This window comes from Anser anser, assembly GCF_964211835.1.
Source record: "Anser anser genome assembly, chromosome: 1".
Classification (NCBI taxonomy): domain Eukaryota; kingdom Metazoa; phylum Chordata; class Aves; order Anseriformes; family Anatidae; genus Anser; species Anser anser.
This window is the reverse complement of record NC_139720.1, coordinates 142,636,083-142,656,895: the sequence shown is the minus strand read 5'-3', so window position 1 is coordinate 142,656,895 and position 20,813 is coordinate 142,636,083. Positions and strand designations below refer to the sequence as shown.

The 20,813-nt window shown below is 46.0% G+C and overlaps 1 protein-coding gene and 1 long non-coding RNA gene across 5 annotated transcripts in view; both read left to right on the top strand.

The window, feature by feature from the left end:
• Positions 1-321: 321 nt before the first annotated feature.
• LOC310892617 lies at positions 322-10,701 on the top strand. Its single transcript, XR_014578252.1, has 3 exons — positions 322-664; positions 1,242-1,417; positions 10,217-10,701. It is a non-coding gene; the product is annotated as an uncharacterized lncRNA (long non-coding RNA).
• Positions 10,702-14,039: 3,338 nt separating this feature from the next.
• Positions 14,040-20,813, top strand: part of TBC1D8 (TBC1 domain family member 8) — a 48,535-nt gene continuing 41,761 nt past the window's right edge. For all 4 annotated transcript variants that reach the window (XM_083820582.1, XM_083820581.1, XM_083820580.1 and 1 more), the window contains exon 1: positions 14,040-14,285. In XM_083820582.1, the coding sequence (XP_083676708.1) occupies positions 14,159-14,285 (127 nt within the window). In that variant the 5' untranslated portion in view covers positions 14,040-14,158. The remainder of the gene's footprint in view (positions 14,286-20,813) is intronic.

Below are 20,813 nucleotides of genomic sequence, written 5' to 3'. Positions count from 1 at the left end.
TGTCAGCTCCAGAGTGAAGAGAGCTGCCGGAGGATGCTCTCTAGATAGGAGCCGGTGGAGTTATGGGATACCCTAACTCAGGTGAAGAAAAACAAACAGAAAAATGAAACTGGCAAACATACACGTCACCGTAAGATAACGGGTCCCTTTTGCAGAATAACTCAGCAGTTACATCCTAAGGAAAGCGCTGTTTTCAGGTGAGGTGTCTGAGAATTCAGTGAGCAAGGTGTGCAGTGCCCCGAACCACCTGCATGTGTGGCTACTCGGAGGTAATGCTAACAGCAGTGTTGTGAGGCTGCACCAGCCATATGTATTGCTGTAGCTCCTTGTCTTATAAGCAGAGACCTTCTTTCTCCAGTGCCATGACATATTTTTTTTCAGGGGCTGTTTATAATGAATGAATAAAAGTGAACTTGACGTCAAATATAAATCTTACCCTTCTGGTTTTTCACAGCTTCACTGATATGCATTACACATCAATTAAAAAAAAAAAAAAAGAGAAGAAAAGATAAGATAAGCCAAAGACCAGCGATATGTGTGAAACTTCTGCTTTTATAAGGTCTTCAGCTTGCTTGCTTTCCCAATACACAGCTCTTCGTTCGTAACCACATCAACTAACAGGGTCATCTGACAAGTCACAGCTCAGACTTTATTTCAGTGAAGTGTAAGTATGCAGGGTTTTTGCTGTTGAGCTAAAAAAAATCAGCTGCTTTGATTAACATTTCTTCAGATTCTTTTCCAATCTTTGTGCTTTTCATTCAAGATCATATGTATGGAAGCTCAGGAGCAAAATTCCTGAGAATGTGTAAGTGAGTCTGAAGTTTAAGAAGCTTTTTGAAAATTAGTAGCAGTTGCCCGTGTGCAAGTTAGGCTGAAATTAAGATGCCATACCCAGTTCTAAGAAGTGACCTAAGAGATCCTAAAACCTTGAACAGATAAGGTACCTAAGACAGACATAGGCAAATGTGTTAAGTCATATATTAAAATGTAGTTGAAGTTGTATTTCTGCCCATACCAGAGACACTGACCTCTAACTAGTGACAGAAAGGATAAAGAAGGCCGTCTTCATTTGGTTCATAAATAAGGAAATAGGAAAAATAGCTTATCTTTAGTAGATGGTGGTAGTAATGAATGACTGCTGAGAGCAGTAGAGAATGGGTTTTAAACCAGTCTAAGAAGAAATTTCAAATGCATGTAATTGAAGAGAGAAGAAATGGCTGTTATCTTTTTATTTAAAACAGGTCCCACGAGCAGTCTCCTGCAAGTACCTAATTCTCTTGGCTGACTGCAGAGAGTCTGTAGAAGGATGAGCTCGGATGTCTCATTTGTTGACCTCTACATGGACAGATCAGTCCCATCCCCAAAGTCAGGCTGAATCTCCTGGAGAAGCAAGAACAAGTTAGAAGCTGATTTGAAGGTAACTCCTGGCAAGAGCCCCGGTTATACCTGCAGGCAAAATATATGTTCCTTTTCTTGTCTTCTAGCAGTGTGTTGTGTTCTTTTTTCCCCAGACTGTGCTGGTCTTTCATATTTTGAACATAAGTGTTTCAGGATAAGGACCACCTCTAATGACATATTTACGTGGTCCTTAGTACAGTGTTTGTTAAGTATTCCTGTAATGGAAATAATTGCATGTCTCAGGAAGAAGGGGCTTCCGTGCATAGGCCGTTGAAGCAAAAATGAAAAGGTAGTGCACAAGCAAAGGAGATGGACAATACAAACGCTTCTACACTGCCAGCTTATGCTTCATGATGGAAGTTCCCCTCAGCTCCTTCTGTACAAACTCTTTTCTCTTCTTCAACGTTGTGTCAGCGCTTGTGTCTCGTAGCAATCAGAGGTTTCTGGGGGATGTGGAACTACTTTGTTCCCTGTCTGTTAAGTACGACTATAAAAGCACATCTCCAAAATGCTGCCAGTTCAATGAAACTGAAAAGTAGTACTTTCAGATTTTGTAAACAATAAGCATTTTCTATACAGCATACATAAAAAGAACTTACTGCCACAGCCTATCACTGAGGCCAAGGCTGGGAGAAAAAAAAATAAGATGTTTTCAAACATAAAAATACCTAGTTAATGCAGAAAGGAGAATTTTAGAAGGTGTGTAAGTGCTTCTTCAGCTTACACAACCCGTTAATGATGGATGAGACTTCTGGGGGAGTATTTCCTCTGAAGCAGCTAGTCTTGGTCACTGTCAGAGAAGAATCTTCAGACTGTAAATCTGATCAAACACAGAAACTTCTGTGTTGCTCACTTACACCTGTGAGAGTCTGCTGACTTCAAGGTGCATGAAGGATTTGGTCTAAGGCACATCATCCGTCTTCACTGCAAGAGAAGTGCATTCATTTTGTGGTGGGGTGAAAAATTGCACAACAGGCCGTTGGTTAGCAGGCCAACAATTTACACACGGATAGCGCGGCGTTAATGTACAAGACCCCGCATTCGTTGCTGTGCTGTCGTGTCTAAAAGGGTCTCAGGTTTTAAAATTCACATACCTCTTGCTCTTCCTTGTAATTCTCTGCTCAAAACCCAGTGCAAACTTCCTCTCCCATCCTGACTATTTATAAGTATACATAGAAACAAATGTTTTGTAAAGATGTGAGAGACATTCTACTTTATTCCCAGGGGCAAATAAAGCCTTTTATTTTTAGCCCAGTTTCCTAAGGAAATGAGACTGATGCAATCACATTGTCTATATGTCAGTCTATCAAATCTTCCCCTCTTCCCTCCCCCCATCAACTTCTGACCATTAATCTTTTTTCAGCTAGATCTGACCGAAAGGCAAAATTCTTTCAAAAATATTCAATGCGCGTAAGTTTTATGAAAATCAGTGGCCAGGCCAGAGAAGAGACCTCATCCGTTCCCTCCCTGGAGAAGTCAGTCCTGGCTGAATTCAGCTGGTAGGCAGCAACGTGCTGGCAAGTCAACTTGTGTGCAGCTGCCGCACTGCCATGATGCGTGCTGTCTCCTGGAAGGATGAGAGGGGCTGGAGAGGCAGCTCGCAGGTGTTCCTGGAGGGGTTCTCCAGGGTACGTGGCAGCATTTTAGGGATGGGGAGAGAGAAGAAGGGAAGCAGCTGGGGCTGTTGGGCGTGTTGGAGTGTTGGTCAGGGAATGCTTCTAGTTTATCCTTTATATCCCAAAGTTACTGAGTTTTAAGGTGAAGTTCTAGGGAGCTTCTCAGTGATGGCTCAAGGAACAGAGTGGAAAAGAAATGCAAAACCAGTGTTAAAGAGGCGGTCATCGCCTTTTTGTCATTAGTTGGCAAATGTTTCCCAGGTAATTCCTGTTACGAAGAGTAACGTGCACTGAAGAAACAGGGATAGGTCCACATCTAACCAGTCATTTGATAAAACTCTTACAAGTGCACGTGTTACCTCAAATAGAGAGTGCAGATTTGCCCATTTCTTAAGTCGTGGGCAATCTGAGTGTTTTCAGTGTCACTGTTGGTTGACTTTTACCTGTTGAACATACCGAGTATGTGCAGGTCAAGGCAAAAGCCCAGCCTGTTCCTTCGCTGCCTGACCACCCATCTGCTCCACTGTAGGGTATGGTCCTGAGCAGTGCCTGTGTGTTTCTGTGCTGGAGGGAAGCGTGTAACATGTACATAGCACAATTGTCTCTTTACCTGTGTTCGCAGTGATGTCTGGAAAATAGTCTTAAAATGAAGCTATGATTATAGGCCTAGTGACATAAGTTCGTACTTCCACTGTGACATAACATGCTCTTGTATCTCAGTATCACCACATTGTCCCCTGTGGCTGGTGTTTTAAGTCTCAGTGGCAATGGAAGTGCATAAACACCTTGGAGATATGTAGCGTGATTCCCACCTTATGGAAGAAAGGCATACAGGAAAAAGGAAAAACAGATTTGCTTTTTATGTAAATAAGAAAATTCTCATTTTTTCCCCAACTAAGAAAAAGAAGCGTTTTTACCCAAGGGAGTAGAATACCATTTTCTTCCTAGATAAGATTGCCTGGCAGGAATCTCCTGGGGAAGAATAAAAGTTCCCTGTTCTGCAGTTGCTTAGTGATTTTGGACACAGATTCAATTGGTTATTTTTAAAAAATGTGGTTGGCCTTGGAGTGCACGGGAAAGAAAGAATGGTACCTGCAGCATAAAACTTACACACACAAATCCTGATGCACACAAGCATGCCACTTGCAGTGCAGAGACAGGAGGCCACGTGGCATCCCTGATTTCTCTTGCTCTCCCCACCTACCGCAGAGGACCAGTGTCCTTAACTGACACCCTTGAGGAAGCTGTGAAGGTGCAGAGTGTGGTGTTAACAAAAAATGCATGGAGCACACTGGCATCCAAACAAGTCAGAAGGCTGGGCCATTTTGCCTTGAGCAGCTGAAACCATTCTGCAAGTATTTTGTATATAATTAAACCTTTTTTTCCCCATCAGGTGTTCTGACCTCTGCACATAACTTTGCGTGCTAGGACAGAAGATGGGAAGGTGGGTCAAATAATGTAATAATGGGCAGAAACCTCCTATTTATAAATATTATACTGGAATTAAACTGAGTGTCTTGTCCAAAAGGGAAACACTAGCTCTTCTCAGGATCCTTGTTTCATGCACTGTGCATCCCGTGCTTGTGTCCATAAATGTGTCCCTGTGATCAGCCACCATCTGCAGATCTATCCAGCCATGCCCCTGCCTGCCGGTCATTCCTGTGTTTCTTGCAGAGATCACACCAAGGACGCCCGCACTCTGTCAGTGTAGTTGGAAAAGTGCAGTCTCCCTCAGCCAGCTATTATTTCATGTGTACTAGCCACTGGAGCCTGTGGTTTGGCATCAGAGACCACAGCACAGACATCTCACTATCGCAGCATTAAAACTTGTCTAATCAACATGGAAATGGTTACCTAGGTCTGGCACAGCCATCCCGGGCAGTACTGATGGCTCATTTGCACGCTGCCCCCTCTCCCTGGTTTATTATAGCACCTCTTGTGTCAGAGCGAGCTCTTCACAGGGCTCCATGAGGGTGGCTCTCCCTGTGCAATAACTCCGTGGCTGCTGCTCATCACCCCTACCCTAGATATTGATGTAATTTCACAACCCCGTGGCACCAGAGACCTCAGCTGGCGAGGGCGGATGCAAACAGCAGCTGTCTCCATTCTGCTACGTCAACGCGATTTCTTTGCCAATTTCTTTGAGCTATCACTGTCAAGTAAGGGTTAAAAAAATAACACTGCTGAAATGCCCCTCATGGGCAGAGCCTTCTGTGTGCATCCCATCGGGATAACATCACAGTCCAAAACAGGAACGGTGCGGTCACTGGTGCAGGATCTATGCCTGGGCAGCAGCTAGAGGGGACACACGGGGGAAAATGCTGAACCAGAAGCACTTTATTTTTGGTCATTTAATAATGGGCTAGGAAAGTTTGTGAACAGGGGCGGAGGAAAGACAAACACGTCTTTCCGCAACAGACAATGAGACAGTTCCCTTGGTGGTTCGTGCTAGCGAGGCTTTGAAGTCCTCACCACCCTCCCAAAGCTTCTCTCGTGGACTTCCACATACAGCTGTGAACAAAATGCGTGCTTTCAGGCAACGCTTGGTGTGCCCTGGTATCCACACCCTCCACAGGTAAGCAAGTCCTACAGCGAGAAGTGGGCCGGGATGTAACCTGACAGAGCTGTAGACACGTGGCAGGGCTGAAAGCACCAGGTCTCCCAAGTCCTGGGGCTGCTCCTCGGTCAAAAACAGGCACAGCACGAACACGGCCAGCTTCACTGCACCTCCCCAGCTGGCTCGCTGCTTTGTCCATGCAGGTGTACGAAACACCTGTGCACATGTATGTGTACCCCCAGTTTTGCAGGTACATCCCTTGTCCTTAGAAGATGGCATGCCCCAGCAAGCTCCTTACTCTACCACATCCTTCCCCTTGTGCAAATGTGACGTGAGGTTTACACTGCCTCAGCTTCCTCAGGCCATTCCTGCAGAGTAAAATTCATGCCCCCTTTGCACAAAGGAAGATGGGCTGAGGGTTACTACAGAACAGCCTGATGGCATGAAGATGCTTCTGAAAATGTTTGGGATCTGCCTGTTGCCCTTTTGTCCACAGCAACTCCTGTTGCAGGAGAATATAGACACTGCTGCGATAAGCCACGGTGTCCTTTGTAAGGCCGAATCTGCACCACGGGCGTATCAGCTCACATGCATGTATCACTGTCACTACTGCCTTGCAAAAAGGAGCACCTGGAAATGCCAGTCCTGTATTAAGATAAACAGTTTTAACTGTAAAACGTGAGCTTGCTCAGCGCAGTTTATTTCTGACCCGAAAATTTGGAGTGTTTCAAATGCCTGTTGACAAAGGAAGAAACCGGCTCTGTTTTCACACAGCCTTATAGGAGCCTCCCCCTGCCCATTCCCTCTAAATCCTCCGCCTGGGGCTAATTTCACCCAGAGGGGAGAGAGGCACAGAGGCCCGCAGGACACCCAGCTTCAAGAGATCCGAGCCCACTGCTTCAGCGGGCGGCTGGGCAGAGAAGGGCCGCGCTGGGGGGCCTGCTGTCCCTTCTGCTGCGCGGCCTCCCGGGTCGGCCACTTCTCCTCCACCCACTACCCCCTCACAGGCCCGACAGGGAGCCCTGGACCACAGGGGAAGGAGAGGAGACAGGAGGCACTGCAGCACGGCGGGACTGCCAATGCAAAGGCCACGCGGGGGTTTGGGGATGAGGGTACAGGGAGACGGCTACGGGGAGGGAAGTGTGGAGGAGAGCGGAGGTTGTTACAGGTTTTGCTGGTTCTGCTGCTTGCAAAATCCCCTTTGACGTGCGAAAGGAACGCAAAGGTGCAAGACAACAGGAATTAATAAATAATCAGAAATACTCGGTGCTTTTCAGTTCCAAGCGTTTTATAAACATTGACGAATCTTCACGAGCTGCTGGAGAGGTATTTAAGCCGCATTCCATTTTTATAGATAAGGAGATGAAAGCTCTGGCTGAAGGCCAAAGTTTTCAAAAGCAGAAACTACTTTTAAGAGCTCCACTTGCTGCTCAGCACCAGAACTCCAGAGGGATTGATTGCTCGTTTGCCATTGTTGTCAACGGGACGCCAATTAGTTCTGCAAAGGTAGGCCTGAACCCGCAGGCTCAAAGCAACAATAGCTGTGAAGATTCAGGCTTTGTTGGCTTGTTGGGTTTCCCCAACATGTTTAGGGATACACTGGTTTGTGAGAGAAATAAATATATGAAAGCATTTTAATTTGTCATCATTGCACCGTGGCAAGAATGGAAATAGAGATTGTGTGGGCTTAAGGTGCTTACCAAAAGGGCAAAGAAGAACCAAGGTTAAAAGAAAAGAGTTCCCAAGTGAACCCATTCATCTGTGCAAATGGGAAGGGAAGCAGAGCATGTTTTCAAATCTTTCTACATCTCCCGTAAAGGCTAGGCAGGTGGTTTGGATGCATTTCTCTAAGTGTGTGATGAATATTTTATTCCTGCGAAGAATATAAGACATACAAGTGTATATAGTTACTAGCTTTGCTGAAGTGAGGAGGAAACAACACAGGGCTTCATTAGAAATGATGGGAACTGGAAATCCAGTGGAAAAAAAGAAATAGCAGTATAAGATAAAAATTATAGCAGTATAATAAAAAAGGAAGAGAGAGTTAGTTATGTTCATTGGGATTATGCATTCTCAGTTTTAATTGCTTTGTGCACGTTTGCTTCGAAGACTAATGTCTTGTTTGCCGACCCTTGAGTTCAGTGGAAATGGAGAGAGTAGCATTTAAATTAGTCAGCAGCCCGAACAGGAGGAAATCACAGAGTTTTCCTGCAAAGAAAAGCCTCAGTATGTAATAATGTCAGATAGGAGCAGAAATATGGTGCTGATCAAAGACAGCCAGTTCAAACCCCGTCCTAGGCCTGTGCAGCACGCTTCCTTCCCAGCAATATTAACCACGGGCTGCGAGAAGTCTCAGCACAGCCTCAGATGTCATAGCAGATCAGTGGAGGATGTAAGAATCAAAACAGAAATGCTCCTCTGGGGATCCCTTCATGTGCAAAAGTGAGGAAAAAATTGCCTGAAAAATTACCTTAAAGTGTATCTGAAAGGCACTCACATACACATTTTAAAGCCTGTGTCAGAGCACTGACACTTGTGTGATCTGGGGTTTGCGTTGCAGCACAGTTTTGCTGTTCTTGCAGCTGCCTTTCCCCACGGGTGTGTTGAAACGCTCAGGGGTGAGCAAAAGCGGTGGCTTCTACCACCACGGTCACCCCGGGATTACTCGGGTTGTAGCAAGGCGTCGAGCCCTGCGCTGGAGATACCGTCTCCTCCACGGCTTTCAAATGGGATCAGAGAAAATGGAAAGCAGTAGAGTTTTAGCCAGTCTTAAAGCTGTTTGTCAGCTCCCACAACGTGATGAGAAATCCCATGGAGTAGTGCGGCATCGGGTCCTGCTGGTACAGGCAGGACGGAGACCGCAGTGACTGTAAGCGAGACCGTAAGCTCTCATGTCCTCCAGTTCTGTAACCGTCGTGTGCCTGGAGTCATTGCTGACTGAGAAAAAGGCACGGCTATTTCAAGGCTTCAAAAAAGCTCTACCGTCCACATGAGTGTGCATGTTCAAAGGAAAAATATATTGAGCACCTAAAGGAAATCTTGAAAACAACAAGAGCCTCTGGCTCCAAGTGCAGCAAATCAAAACGTAAATTCGACCAGCTCCCTAGGCCAGACTTTTGGTGCAGACAGCTTGTGCCCAGGTCCAGCAAAAGATAGCTATGGCAGAAATACCACTGCCCATCTTCATACGAAAACGAGATTTGGCACTATGAACAATTCTGGCGTACTTTTGGAGCCTTTTTATTTTTCTTCCCAGAACCACCTATCTGTTGCTGAACCCCCGAAGACTTTTTGATCTTGAACGCTGAAACAGTACAGGGATTTTGGATCAGGAAACAGCCTTGGAGGAAGTTGCTATTAAGCCTGGCCTCTCCACTTCAGGCTTCCTTTGAGACTGTACTGCACGAGTGAATGCCAGCAGCCACACTTTAAGTGGCGTGTTAGCTCAGCATTACCTTTTCATATCAAGGTCATTTGCTTTCCCAGCTAAACCACCACTGCTACACAGAAAATTGCAATTAGACAAATGGCAATCAGAAACACAGTTTATGGAGTTTTGCTCTGTCCACTCTGGGCTTTTCACCTTGCCACAGCTTACAGAGCCTTTACACCTTCACCTCTGATTCTGCCACCCTCGTGCTTAGCACCGCTTATTTATCAAAAACATTTTCTGCTTGTTTCATTTTCCTTAAGGAGTGCCGACATATTTTGGGAGGCGAGCTCTCCCCTTCCCACTACAATACAGTGACTATCATGTGCCAAAAGCAAATGGTATTCTTGGAATGCAGTTTCTTTTTTTGGGGCTGGGCATTCCTGTCCTTTTGTTCCAGCATAATTTCAGCATCTTATTTCAGTGTCAAAGTGGGTAATATAGAAAAGTCCCGTGAAGACGGGTATATCCACAGCTATGTCTTTGAGAATGAAAATAACCCTGAGACAAGGGGTTGGGCCCCTGCAGGACAGGCGAGGAGGGTGTCCTGGGTGGGAATATGAGAAGTACCCTCTTCTTTCATCATACCGCTGACTGCCTCGTCTCTTGGCTGCCTGAGGTCATTTACCAACGGTGTTTGGCAAGCTGTGGTGAAGAGAGATCCTCTCTGTGCTCTCCTTTGCAGAAGGGGTGTAGTGAAACCGCTGCTTGGGTTTCCCCTCAATCACCTTCTTCCCAGAAGAGGCTTGGCAGTCCTAAATTGCAGAAGTGGGATCTGCAACTGGAAGTCAGGGAGCGAAGCTGGAAGGAAAACAAGAAGTGTAATCAGCACCAAAAACATGTTGGGCATTTTTGTCCTAAGTTGCTCATCAAAAGACCTAGTATTTGAATGAGTTTGGCCAGCTGAAATATAAAAATGCTCCCTATGATGTTGTTGACAGGGAAAAAGCCATGAAATATTATTGCACAGAACTCTGAGTCAAGACCTCTAATCTGTTTTTGCAGTGTAGCCTGTAGCTTAATTACACTTGCTCGTGAGAGCGTGTACATCTTCTTATATCTTCATTATTGCACGGGCATTAATTTAATCAGAGGTAATAAATGAAGCCTCTAATTACAGGCCATAACAGTTTGTTACTTTACAAGAAGAGGTGGGAAGACAAAAACACGTGGACTCGTAACCATTAACAGGCTCTTGCAATCCCGTTGTTACAGGACGTTGTAGCTGAGAATGCTCCAGCATTTCCACAACAGTCCTCGGTGCAGAAGACCTTGATAACCTTTGCCATCTCCTGGATCCTTTCAAACTCAGGTGTGTCTCGTGTTTGAATCTTTTTAATGGATCTAAGCTCAATAATTATTTTTCCAGATTCCCAGGGTCTGATATGTCTAGAAGGAAGGGTCCTTGCAGTATGGTTTCGATGGAGGCCTGCTGCCAGGAGCTGGGAGCTCCTTGTGAATGACCACGGTTTCCCTTCGGGCCCTCTTGTTTCTGCCAAATTTGAAGTGGGCTTTCTGCAAGTGAGAAGCAAACATGGCCCCTTTCCAACAGGACAATGTCTGGGAGGGTGTCTGATGAGAAAAACCTTGCAGAGGCCTTTCAAAGCATCCTAAAAAATCCCCTCCTGTAGGGGATTTCTTGTACTGAAGAAAGTCATTAGCTGGGCACGGGAGGCGTTTACTCAGTTGCCTAATCTATCTGATCCCTGAATTACATCAGAGAGAATGATCCATCTTTTACTATTTCTAAAATTACTCTGGTCCCTTGGTACACTATTCAGCACAGTAAAAAAAAAAAAAAATAAAAATCATGGTCAGCAGGATTTTCATAGTATTTAACCTTTCCTTTTCAAAAAAACATCTCTCTTACTGCCTTAGTGAATTGCTTTTTAAACACAGGAAATACATCATCTTCTTTCTTTGTGTTTAACACACTGATAATTGTGGGCAGCTATTTTGTGCTACACTTCAGTTGTCACTTTTAGCCAAGGTACACATGTATCAAACACACCCAGTCTGAGCTCACAAGGCAGCTTTGAAACTTTAATCATTTCTGTTGCTCTTTTCTTAATCTGTCTCCACTAGATCTACGTCGTTCATGCACTGAAGTACTCTGAAATTAATATGATATATCAAGCATGGTCCCTTCAGACTTGGGTAGAAGAGGATTGCTATCTGCCTGGTCTGTGAGGGCGATTCCTGCTCTACAACGCAGGAAATACAATCTCAATTTACGTAGAAAGCCTGGCAGTCGTAGCAGTGGGGATGGATTTCGAGGGTCCTTTCGAAGGTGACCCCAAGAGCTTAAAGGTGCTGAGTGCTTAAAACTGCTGCTGGGTGCTGACCAAGTGTGTATGCCTGCTCCTTATATCTGTGTGGCCGGGAGATAAGGTCTTTTCCACAAGTACATTCCAGCCAAGTGCTAATACAGAGAATCTGAAGAGATGTGGTTCAGTTCTTTAGAAAAACCTCTTTCCTGCTGTCAGGGAGTCAAATGGTTTCAGCCACAGGGCTCTGGACCTCCAAATTGGCGTGTGGCTTCAAGGGGACACGTGACTATGAAAAGTAGGTGCACTGATGCCTGCTGACAACTGATCTACCAGAGTCGGCATCCCTCAGTGCCGTCTCAGAGGCTTCGGTACTCTCCGCAGTGGCCAGACCAACGGGAGAGCCAGACCGTTGTGGCTACTTGTTTCCTTCCCGTAGATGCACAACTCATTTTATACACACGAGGAATCTACCTCCTCCGAGCACCTTGGTGATATTCAGAAGAAAAGTTACACGTGCTTTATGGATGAAAAAGATGAACCAAAAGGGGTTAGGAAGGAAATCAGTGAAAAAAGCAAGAGGAGAAGGCAACGTTTTCCCCGTGACTTCCCTCTGCTCCCTTTGTACGCTGTCTCAGACCCTCGGGAGCTATGCAGTTTACGATGCTCCCTCTGAAGCTGCAGTTTATTTCAGGTGCGATTGATTATTTGCTCCAGTGCAGTCTGAAAGGCAGACTCCCTGTCTTTTGCTATTTGTGGCTTAAATCTAGCAGTGATACGCAGCATTATAAATAAACCGAATGCAGGCCAGAAACCTCATTTTATTTCAGTTCCTTCCTTTCAGTTACATCTTAATTTATTTCTGAAGTTATTTTTTCAGCCTACTAAGCTTAAGTACCTTCGGGAGATTGAGTAATGCAGTGTGAGATAGCTCTGTTCTTTCCTAGACTGTGTGAGAAAATACACAGCGAGGTGTATATCTTCACAGCATGCTGTTTTGTGTTTAACAGTCTATCAGATGCCCATCCTCTCTGGTTTTGTTTACCTCTCCAGACACCAGCGTTATAAAACTATTACTCCGTGTGAGATTTCAGAAGATCCACAGGCCCAGATCCAGTTCACACAGAATGGAAACAGCCAGTGCATGACTGCAGGGCTTTCTCCACAGACACAAACCTTCCACCAGCTGTTCCCGAAGGCTCTCCAGTTAGCAGGTAGAGGCTGCGTCATTCGGTGACGAGGGACATATATGTGCGTGGGCTTTTTCCTTGCAGGTTCTTGGTTAAATAACACAATAAGCATGCTCAGCTCCTTCCCGCAACCCCTGCTGACCTCGAGGTTGCTGGCGCCGGTTCAGTGCCAAGGCGGCTGTGCTTCTGCTTCCCCATGTCTGCGGCTGCCCTTCTGCCAAGGGTTACGAGAGGCAGGAAAGAGCCCAAGGAACAGCATGTGTGAACAAACCTGGGCCGTGCCACAACAAGGGCCGGGGACTGCTCAAAACACCTGAGCTGGCAGTTTATGGCAGGTGGTGAGCGCTGTACGACTTCAGGCTGGAGTGGCTCGGGAGCATCGGCATGCTCTGCTGGCTTCCCTGAGAAAGGGAAATCTGCACGCGATGCCGTGTTGAGAAAGATGTACACTCCTATTTCCAGTGTATGTGAAGTATTTATTAATGTATGTGAAGTATTTATTATGCTATATATTAAAGAGTGCTTTGATTTACTCTGTCGTCCAGGATAAGCTTTCCTTCTTCTCATCCACCTCCTTTTTTCCCTCTCCTAAGCTGTCTCTAAGAGGTTCTTTGCCAACCTCCTTCCACAGATGCCATGTGTTGGAGAAACTGCTCAGATAGAAAGCATGAGTTGTAACACTTTGATTGAACGATTGTCAGGCCGACTTTGATGTGGTTACAGAGCCTGTGGCTTTGAAGAAGTGCTGTTGGTTGGGCTCAGTATATCTCACGACGGCGTTAACGAAGGCAACGTGCGTGACATGGGATGCTGAAACACGCTGTGTAACTCTCGAGGTCTAAAGCACCTCAACGGTCAGCAGTCCTCTCGGTCCTCTTCCCGCATAGGACTCAAACCAGCGTGCTTAAAAAACAGAGCTGAATGTAAAAAAACTCTGAAAAACAAGAATGGAAGTTAATAATCAACTATCTGAAAAGGGAAGAAATACCTCACTGGGCATTAAAACGCCAAGATTTACACGTCTTCAGGATCGTTTTGGGGGAACAGGAAACTCTTGAGCTATTCTTATCCTGAAAGAGCCTTTGAAATAACCCCTTCTAACACTCTCATGAATTTTTAAAGACTTTGTAATGTGGACGCCCATCATCTCCTCCTTTCGTTGGCCTTTATTTTTACATCTGACGAGTAGGACGCTCGCAACGCTCGCTTGCTATGGAGATGAAAACATCGCCTCACGCCGAAATCGTAAAAAAGACGCAGATCCCGCCGTGTTTACCGGATTGCGGCCAGCGACGCTTTTGCCTGCTAAATATTTCCACCGGCGGCCGGACGCGAATCCACGCGCCCAGCTCCCACAGCCCAGCCAAAGCTGCCTGCGCGAATCCTCTCACAGGGAACTCGGAAAATCAGATTTCCCTTAACAGCCTCCCGAGCTCCCTCAGGTGTAGGATTTTCGGCCAAATCCCCTTTCTTGGGGGGGGTGGAGGGTGATCCCAGCTGCCCAAATGATGGATATGGAACCGGGGGTCCCCGCCCCCGGCCCCTGGGCTCCTCCTCCGGCCCCTCCCCGGCGGCCGGGCCCGCTCGGAGGCAGCCGGCGCGGCGCAGCCCGCGGGGGGCGATGTGAGAGCGGCCCTGGGGGGCGGGGGGGTGGTCTCGGAGCCGAGGGGTCCCGGACCGGGGACGGCGGGGGGGTCGCCATGTGGCTGAAGCCCGAGGAGGTGCTGCTGAAGAACGCCCTCAAGCTCTGGGTCACGCAGAAGAGCAGCGGCTACTTCGTGCTGCAGCGCCGTCGGGGGCACGGCGACGCCGGAGGGCGCTTCACGGGTACCTCGGGGCACGGCCGGGGGGCTCCGGCCACGGGCGGGGGGCTCCGGGAGGGTGCCCGGTGCCGGCGGGGCCGGGGCGGGCTGCGGGGAGGCGGGAGCGGCCTCTTTGTTCGGGCTGGGCTCGGCTCGGCTCGGCGCGGGGGGGTCCTGAGGCGCCGGTGGTGCAGCCCGTGCCTGAGGTGCTTCGGGCTTTCGGGGAGAAATCGGCACTTTTAGGGCGGTTTGGGTGTCGGGGGGGCTGGTCCGGTGTGTGCACAGGGAGTGTTTTACACGCCGAGGGAAAGAGCCTGCGTTATCAGGTCCGATTTTGGTGTTAGCGAAACCTCTCGCTGCCCCTTACACCGCCTCCCGCACTATTACTATTACTTTATATCAGTTTCGCCCAGGCGCAGCTTCCTAAAAACTTCATGTTGGCTTCCTAGGTCCCACGTTACCCCTGCAATGCTAACAAAATGCCAGCCCTGGTAGAGTGGATGGGAGCCTTAGGCAAACCCCTGCCCCCCCGATTTTCCCCGGCCCCCCGCGAGGAACTCGCAGGCCACCCCCTTTTGTGATCGTAAGGGCGACGTGGATTAATTTCCAGAGTTAAAAATAACCTTTTACAGCTGCTTGATTTGGGTCCAGGGCGATCATGAGTTTCAGATCCACAACCATTAACTCCTCGTGCCCGAGCTTTCCGCGGCAGAGGCTTGCAAGCTTAAACCAAAACGCACCGCTTCACTCTCCGGTTTGCTTTCAGGTGAATCATTTTGCCGAACCTCCAGCGCACAGGCTTGCACAAATCTCTTTTGGCTGGCAGAGCCGAGCCACTCCTGCCTTAGAAAACATTTTCTAAGGGAACTGTAAGTTCTGACAGTCTCTGAAACAGTTTGGAAATATCAGTATTTAAGAAGGGATTAGAAATTAGAGTCCTGTAACAAAAGAGCAAGTGTGTAGGCGCATTAAGCATAGCTGGAGGTAGGCAGCTTATTTTATTTTTTATTTTATTTTTTTCCCAATTTTTTACTTGGGACAACCAAAATGGAGACCTGTACTGAGAAACAGTCAGGCTTGGCTGGTAAGTCTGTTTCCTTTTGGTGCCGAGCTTGGGTCTCAATTCTTGCTTTACGTGAACGTAGAGGCAGCTTACTGGTACCTGCCTCCTGCCTTTCCCAGAACGACAGAGACGAAGGTCAGTGAAATATTACTGTATTTCAGAATATGGTCTGCCCAGCTGGAGAGCCATAACTTTGGTTTTGTTTGCTTTGCTGGTGAAACAAAGCTTAAGTGAGAATGTTATCTGTTTTCTTTTCCCTTCAGTAACTTGAGCCTTGGCCAATTCCAGCTAGATTTGACAGAAGGGTAGATGTTTGAAAGAGGCAAAGACCCTGTATGTTTCATGAAAACAGGTGACTCCATCAGAGAGGGTCTCAGCTCCTGCATTGAGGCTGCATATGCTCAAGCTGTGTTTCACTCAGAGTCCGTCCGGGATCAACAGGGTAAAAAAAAAAAAAAAAAAAAAAAAACAAAACAAAACACAATGAGGAGACTTAGATTTCATAAGTAGAGTGTGCAGATGGTGCTGTGGACCACCCGACATAATTTGCTTTAAGCAGAGTGAAATGGCAGTGCCAGGATTGTGTCACACCTGAGCAGCCCTTCTACTTGTTACTGCAACGTGATGTTTTCCCTGAACCTACGAGAGGACATCTGTTTTATTGCCCTATTCTCATGGTTGCATTTTTTTTTTTCTCTAGGACGCTTCTCTCTCCTTACGTGGGGCATTTTATCCATTACATAGGAGTAAGTTAGCACAGCTGCAGGGTGTATTTTATCTGGATTTAATTCCTGAAGGATGGGCTAGAGGAGATCTATCACAGGAAAGTGCTTTCCTTCCATATCTGCCTTTCTTTGAGTAGTGTGTTTCACTTGGACTCTGAGCGGATGTTGGTAAGAGAGAGACTATATTTGCTGCTGTTATTTGATTTGTCTTCTAGGGCAGTTACTGAGTGTACAGCAGGTTTGCAAACAGTAGGTACAAAAAATGATGGAGGCAGTGTTTAACTGTTCATTACCTGACCGGTGCAGTTCTTTTCCTGTCTTCCCGAGGGATATGCTTTTTGAGTAAATGTTTAACTTGCCAGTTAGCCTGGATCTCTACTTGAGACCTTTGTTGGATTAGAGACTCAAGAAGGAAATTGCTAATGTTTTAGAAATACTCTGTAGAAACTGAATTATATTTTTTTAATTAGCAACTAATTTTTAATTTAATTTTAAATCAGAGTTTTTTTTTCTAAAATAATTAGCTCATTAATTTATGTTGGTAATAGCTTTGGGGTTTTTTTGGCCGTTACTGGAGACCTCCCTATATAATGACAAAAAGACTTGTCATTTAGCCACGATTAATAGGTCTAAGTTAGATGGATCTGGTACTTGCCAGTGTTGTTGGCTCCAAGGTTACGTGTTAATGATAAGCTTCAGATGCCATCAGTAGTCAAATCCTTTATGGTAGAATAGTGCATGATGGCTTAGCATGTAAGTGAATCACTACTTCTGTTTTTATTGGGGGGTGTTGAAAGCTTCATTCACCTTCCTGTTTGATCAGATTCATTTTGTGCATTTTGACAGCAAAGCTGCATGTTCTGAGACTTGTTGGGAATGTTTTCATTGTGGGCACCGGATTAAGAGTAGCTTTTTACTCCTTCCAAGCAGCTAACTTTGCAGTTTGGTTACACAGTACTTCACATTGCACGCTCTTAGTATATAAAAAGCACTCAAGATCCTTCTAAGTAATTGTGAATTTTTCCTTTTATAAATAATGCTAAATAAAATTTTAAAATAAACTCTGAAGTCTGTAAACTGTTTCAAGCAGCTTTTTGTCTTCATTTTTTGAGATACAATGCTTCTTCAACTTCTTGCTTGAAATAGATTAATAAAAATTATATTTTTTTCCTGTTTTAACTTTTTTTTTTATTTTAGTTATGATATTTCCCACAGATATTCTTCCAACCTCCAACTGTTTTCATCTCAGGGCATTTTCCAAGATGGATATGGTCCTAAATGGTTTTTATTTCTCAGAAGATGAACATTTTAAAGAGAAATCTGTTTCTCCTTAAGATCTTATAAGCCCGTACAGTTCTCAACCTTAAATATCAAATAATACGCTGGCAAAAAGAGACATCTTCTGTATGTGAATATGAACCTTATTCTTTTAATAAAAATAAATGTGGTAGGCATAATAAATACACTTAAGCTATTGCCAGTGGTTGAGCAACCCCCCCATCTTTATTTTATTTTCTCTTTTAAATAGCGTTCTTGCAGGGTGCTGTTTTTCAAACTGACCTATAGAGCATATCCTGCTTGTGAGTAGAGATCTTGACTAATTACATGGTAAGAGCTCTGTTCCTTGTTTTCCCCTTGACTGGATTTTGAAATCTTAATGCACATAACAAGATGACTATTGGTAAGCTCTATGCCCTTTTTTTTTGGGGGGGGGGGGATTAAAAAGCAAGAGATGTGTTGCTGCTTTTTCATACTCACCAGTCCAAGTAATACTGTAATTGTCTTGCATACATCAGCTTTTATTAGTCCTGTTCATCTCCCAAGGTCAGGCTAAAAAATAAATAAATCGTACATTCAGAGAAAGGCAGCAGGGAGACCACAGAAGTTGAAGGTTCCCATGGCTAAGGCAGGAATCCCATCTTGATTGTTCTCATCTATTGCACTCTTAACAGGAGAGGGTCAAAATGCAGTCAAGGCTTGGGTTTTTAATAGAGAAAGCAAATGCATTATATATATTTTTTAACCTTCTGGAGGGGTGAAAGGCAAAGCGGGTAGTTTATTAAAAGATCTGTCCTGATATAGCCCTCAAAACCGTCCATCTGCCAACATCAGGGAAAGCTGCCTTTTCAGATTAAAATATGTGTAAGATACCAAAGCATGTTGGTATCTGCGGATAGACAAAGGTTAAATTTGAGTTCTAATTACAAAAAAAAACTTGTATTTTGGATGCAGTAGATTGAGGAAAGGAAGACGACACATCAACCGTGTTAATAAAGGATAGTTATTAGTGCCCAACGTCTGTATTTATGACTTTGTTTTTTAAGGGTGAGCTATCTGGAACCTTGCACAAGGACGGGGGAAATGCAAATAGTTTACTGAAAGCTTGAACTCTCATCAAAATGTTATCTAGCCTTGTCCACAGCTGGAATTCAGATCGGCAGGTTTTTTCCCTCTACCCTTTCCGTTCTTATTTTTTTTTTTTCCCTCGTGTGTCCAGTAACATGTTATAAGCTCTTTTCCTGTGCGGGTGGCTTCTCCCCAGCAGAGTGCTTGGCCTGGGGGCTGCCTCCTGCAGCAGGGGTTGCAATGGGGAGGCCAGGCTTCATCCCGCAAAGCTCAACATTCACATTTCTCACCCCCAGCTTTGCACCAGACTCTGTCTGTGTGTGCTGCTCTGGCTCCTTCTGCCTGCCTGTTTTATCTGTATTTCAGCCTCCTTGTATTAAAGGCGAGGATGCACCTGTGTATGGAGAGGGGGATCTGGGCCCCATCTGCTTAGACCACCAGCCTGTGCAGTGCTGTAAGCCAGTCAACAGCTACAGCAGCTCTTTATTTTCCTCTTGTGGAGTCCAAATGGACCACAAAAAGACAGGAAAATCATTGAGCGTGCCTGGCGGCAGAGTTTTAGTAACGCTGTCTCGTTCCCTTTAGTGTTATTAACACCACTCGCCAACAGTGCGAGGCAAGGCTTTTTATCACAGTGCCTGGAGCAGCGTCCCGTGTCAGCTAATTTATGGAGCTGTGAGCTTGCGTGTCCCAATTCCTGTAGGTTTTCAGGTAGAAAGCCCTTTCCATTCACACTTGTTGCAAGGAGAGAAGCGAGGCCTTTGGCCGGGCTTGCTGCGAGTGCGGCCTGCGTCGCCATGGCGCAAGAGCCAAGCCAGGCCGCGCTCTTGCCCAGCACGCAGGCTGGGGACGGCGATTAAAGCATGTGCTTCCATTCATTTCTGTGTTCAAGATTTAAAAATAAAGTAATAATAAAAAAAGGAAGATGAAAAATTACATCGTGGCAGTGTTTGATATGACAGAGCACAGACAGAAAGTAACTGAAGGGCTCGAGTGCTCATGTTTGCCTGGGTTAATAACTGCTCGGAGCAGTAGGCCATTACGCTGAAATTTCTTACGTGCTTACACGAATAAGTTGTGTAGCTTTTATTTTGGAGGGTGGAAGAAAGCCTCTTGAGAGATGCTCTGTCTGGAAGCTGCATTGTATCAAAACCTGTTTATATAATTTAGCAGAATCCAACAAGACAATGTCCGGTGTCAAGCCAAGGCGTTAAGCCAGTTGGTGGCCTTCACAACTCGTGGTGCTCTTATCTAACATAAACATAGCTTTTAGGGAGGCCTGAGTGAAAGTAACAACCTGCTAAACACCTGTGGTTTGAACTTTAAAATCGTATCAAGATGTAGAGAAGGCCCCAGATGTTTCTGCTGGGAGCAGCCACCTTGGCAAGCAGCAGCTCCCTACCCAGTGTCCTGGGCTGTGTCCAGCCTCTAGGGGATGAGTGGGCGCCCTGCCAAGATGCAGGAGATCAGGGTGAAGATGTGCCAAGGGGGTCCTCAGGGCATCTCAGCTCCTAGTTTTGCCATGGGCAAGAAACTACCCTTCTGATACAGATGCTTTTTTTTTCCTCTCCTTTTTTTCCCACCTCCAAATTCTCATGCCTGAGCAGCTGAGAGTGCCACTTGTAGCTATTAACTCTCAGTGCAAAGCTGCGTCTGCTGGGAAGCAACCTGCACCATTAGCTCCTTCCACGTCTTTGTAAGACCTTCATCCTGTTGAGTAGGGTATGTGTTTTGCCAAGCTGCTGCTTTTGTTTCCCAGGCTTCTTTTTCTTGCAGCCTGCATGTTTCTGATGGGGGAACAGAGGTAGTGAGCAGCAGTAAAAGGCAGTGCTGAGCTCCCGAGGATGCATTCAGAGGCATGCATCATGCTTTATAGCTTTGTGCTGGGGTGAGAGCCTGTCGGTGTAGTCGTAAATCCTTGAATCCAGCATCGGTGGTGGTTGTGTCTAACAAAAATAACCCAGCTTGATTTAATAAAGAGAGCAAGTACTTAACACAGGTCTTTGACATAATATAGGTAAGTGTAGCTGCAGACTGCTCTTCTGAGTGGTCCTCCAGAGCAGCCACCAGTCGTAACAGTCCCCAGAGACATCCTGATGTTATCGTTTTTCCGACAAAGCCCCAGCTGCCTGCAGCTTCTGCTCCAGCCGAGAGGAACACCCGCTGGGGAGGAGCTGGGCATCTCCGCAGGAGGATTTGGGTCCGGGTGCTATGACGATCCTCTGCCCATTTTCTCTGGAGGCCTTGATTTGGCAGATAAACTAAAGCATGCCTGTCCAGCTGTGCTGGTTTCCAGTACAACGGAAACCTCAAGTCTTTTTTTTTTTCAAGCAGACCAAGGAGAGCTGGAAGGGCACTTTTCTCTCTGCTTCAAATTTTGGCAGTGGCCTGTTTGCTTGTAGGGTGGCTAAAACCATTA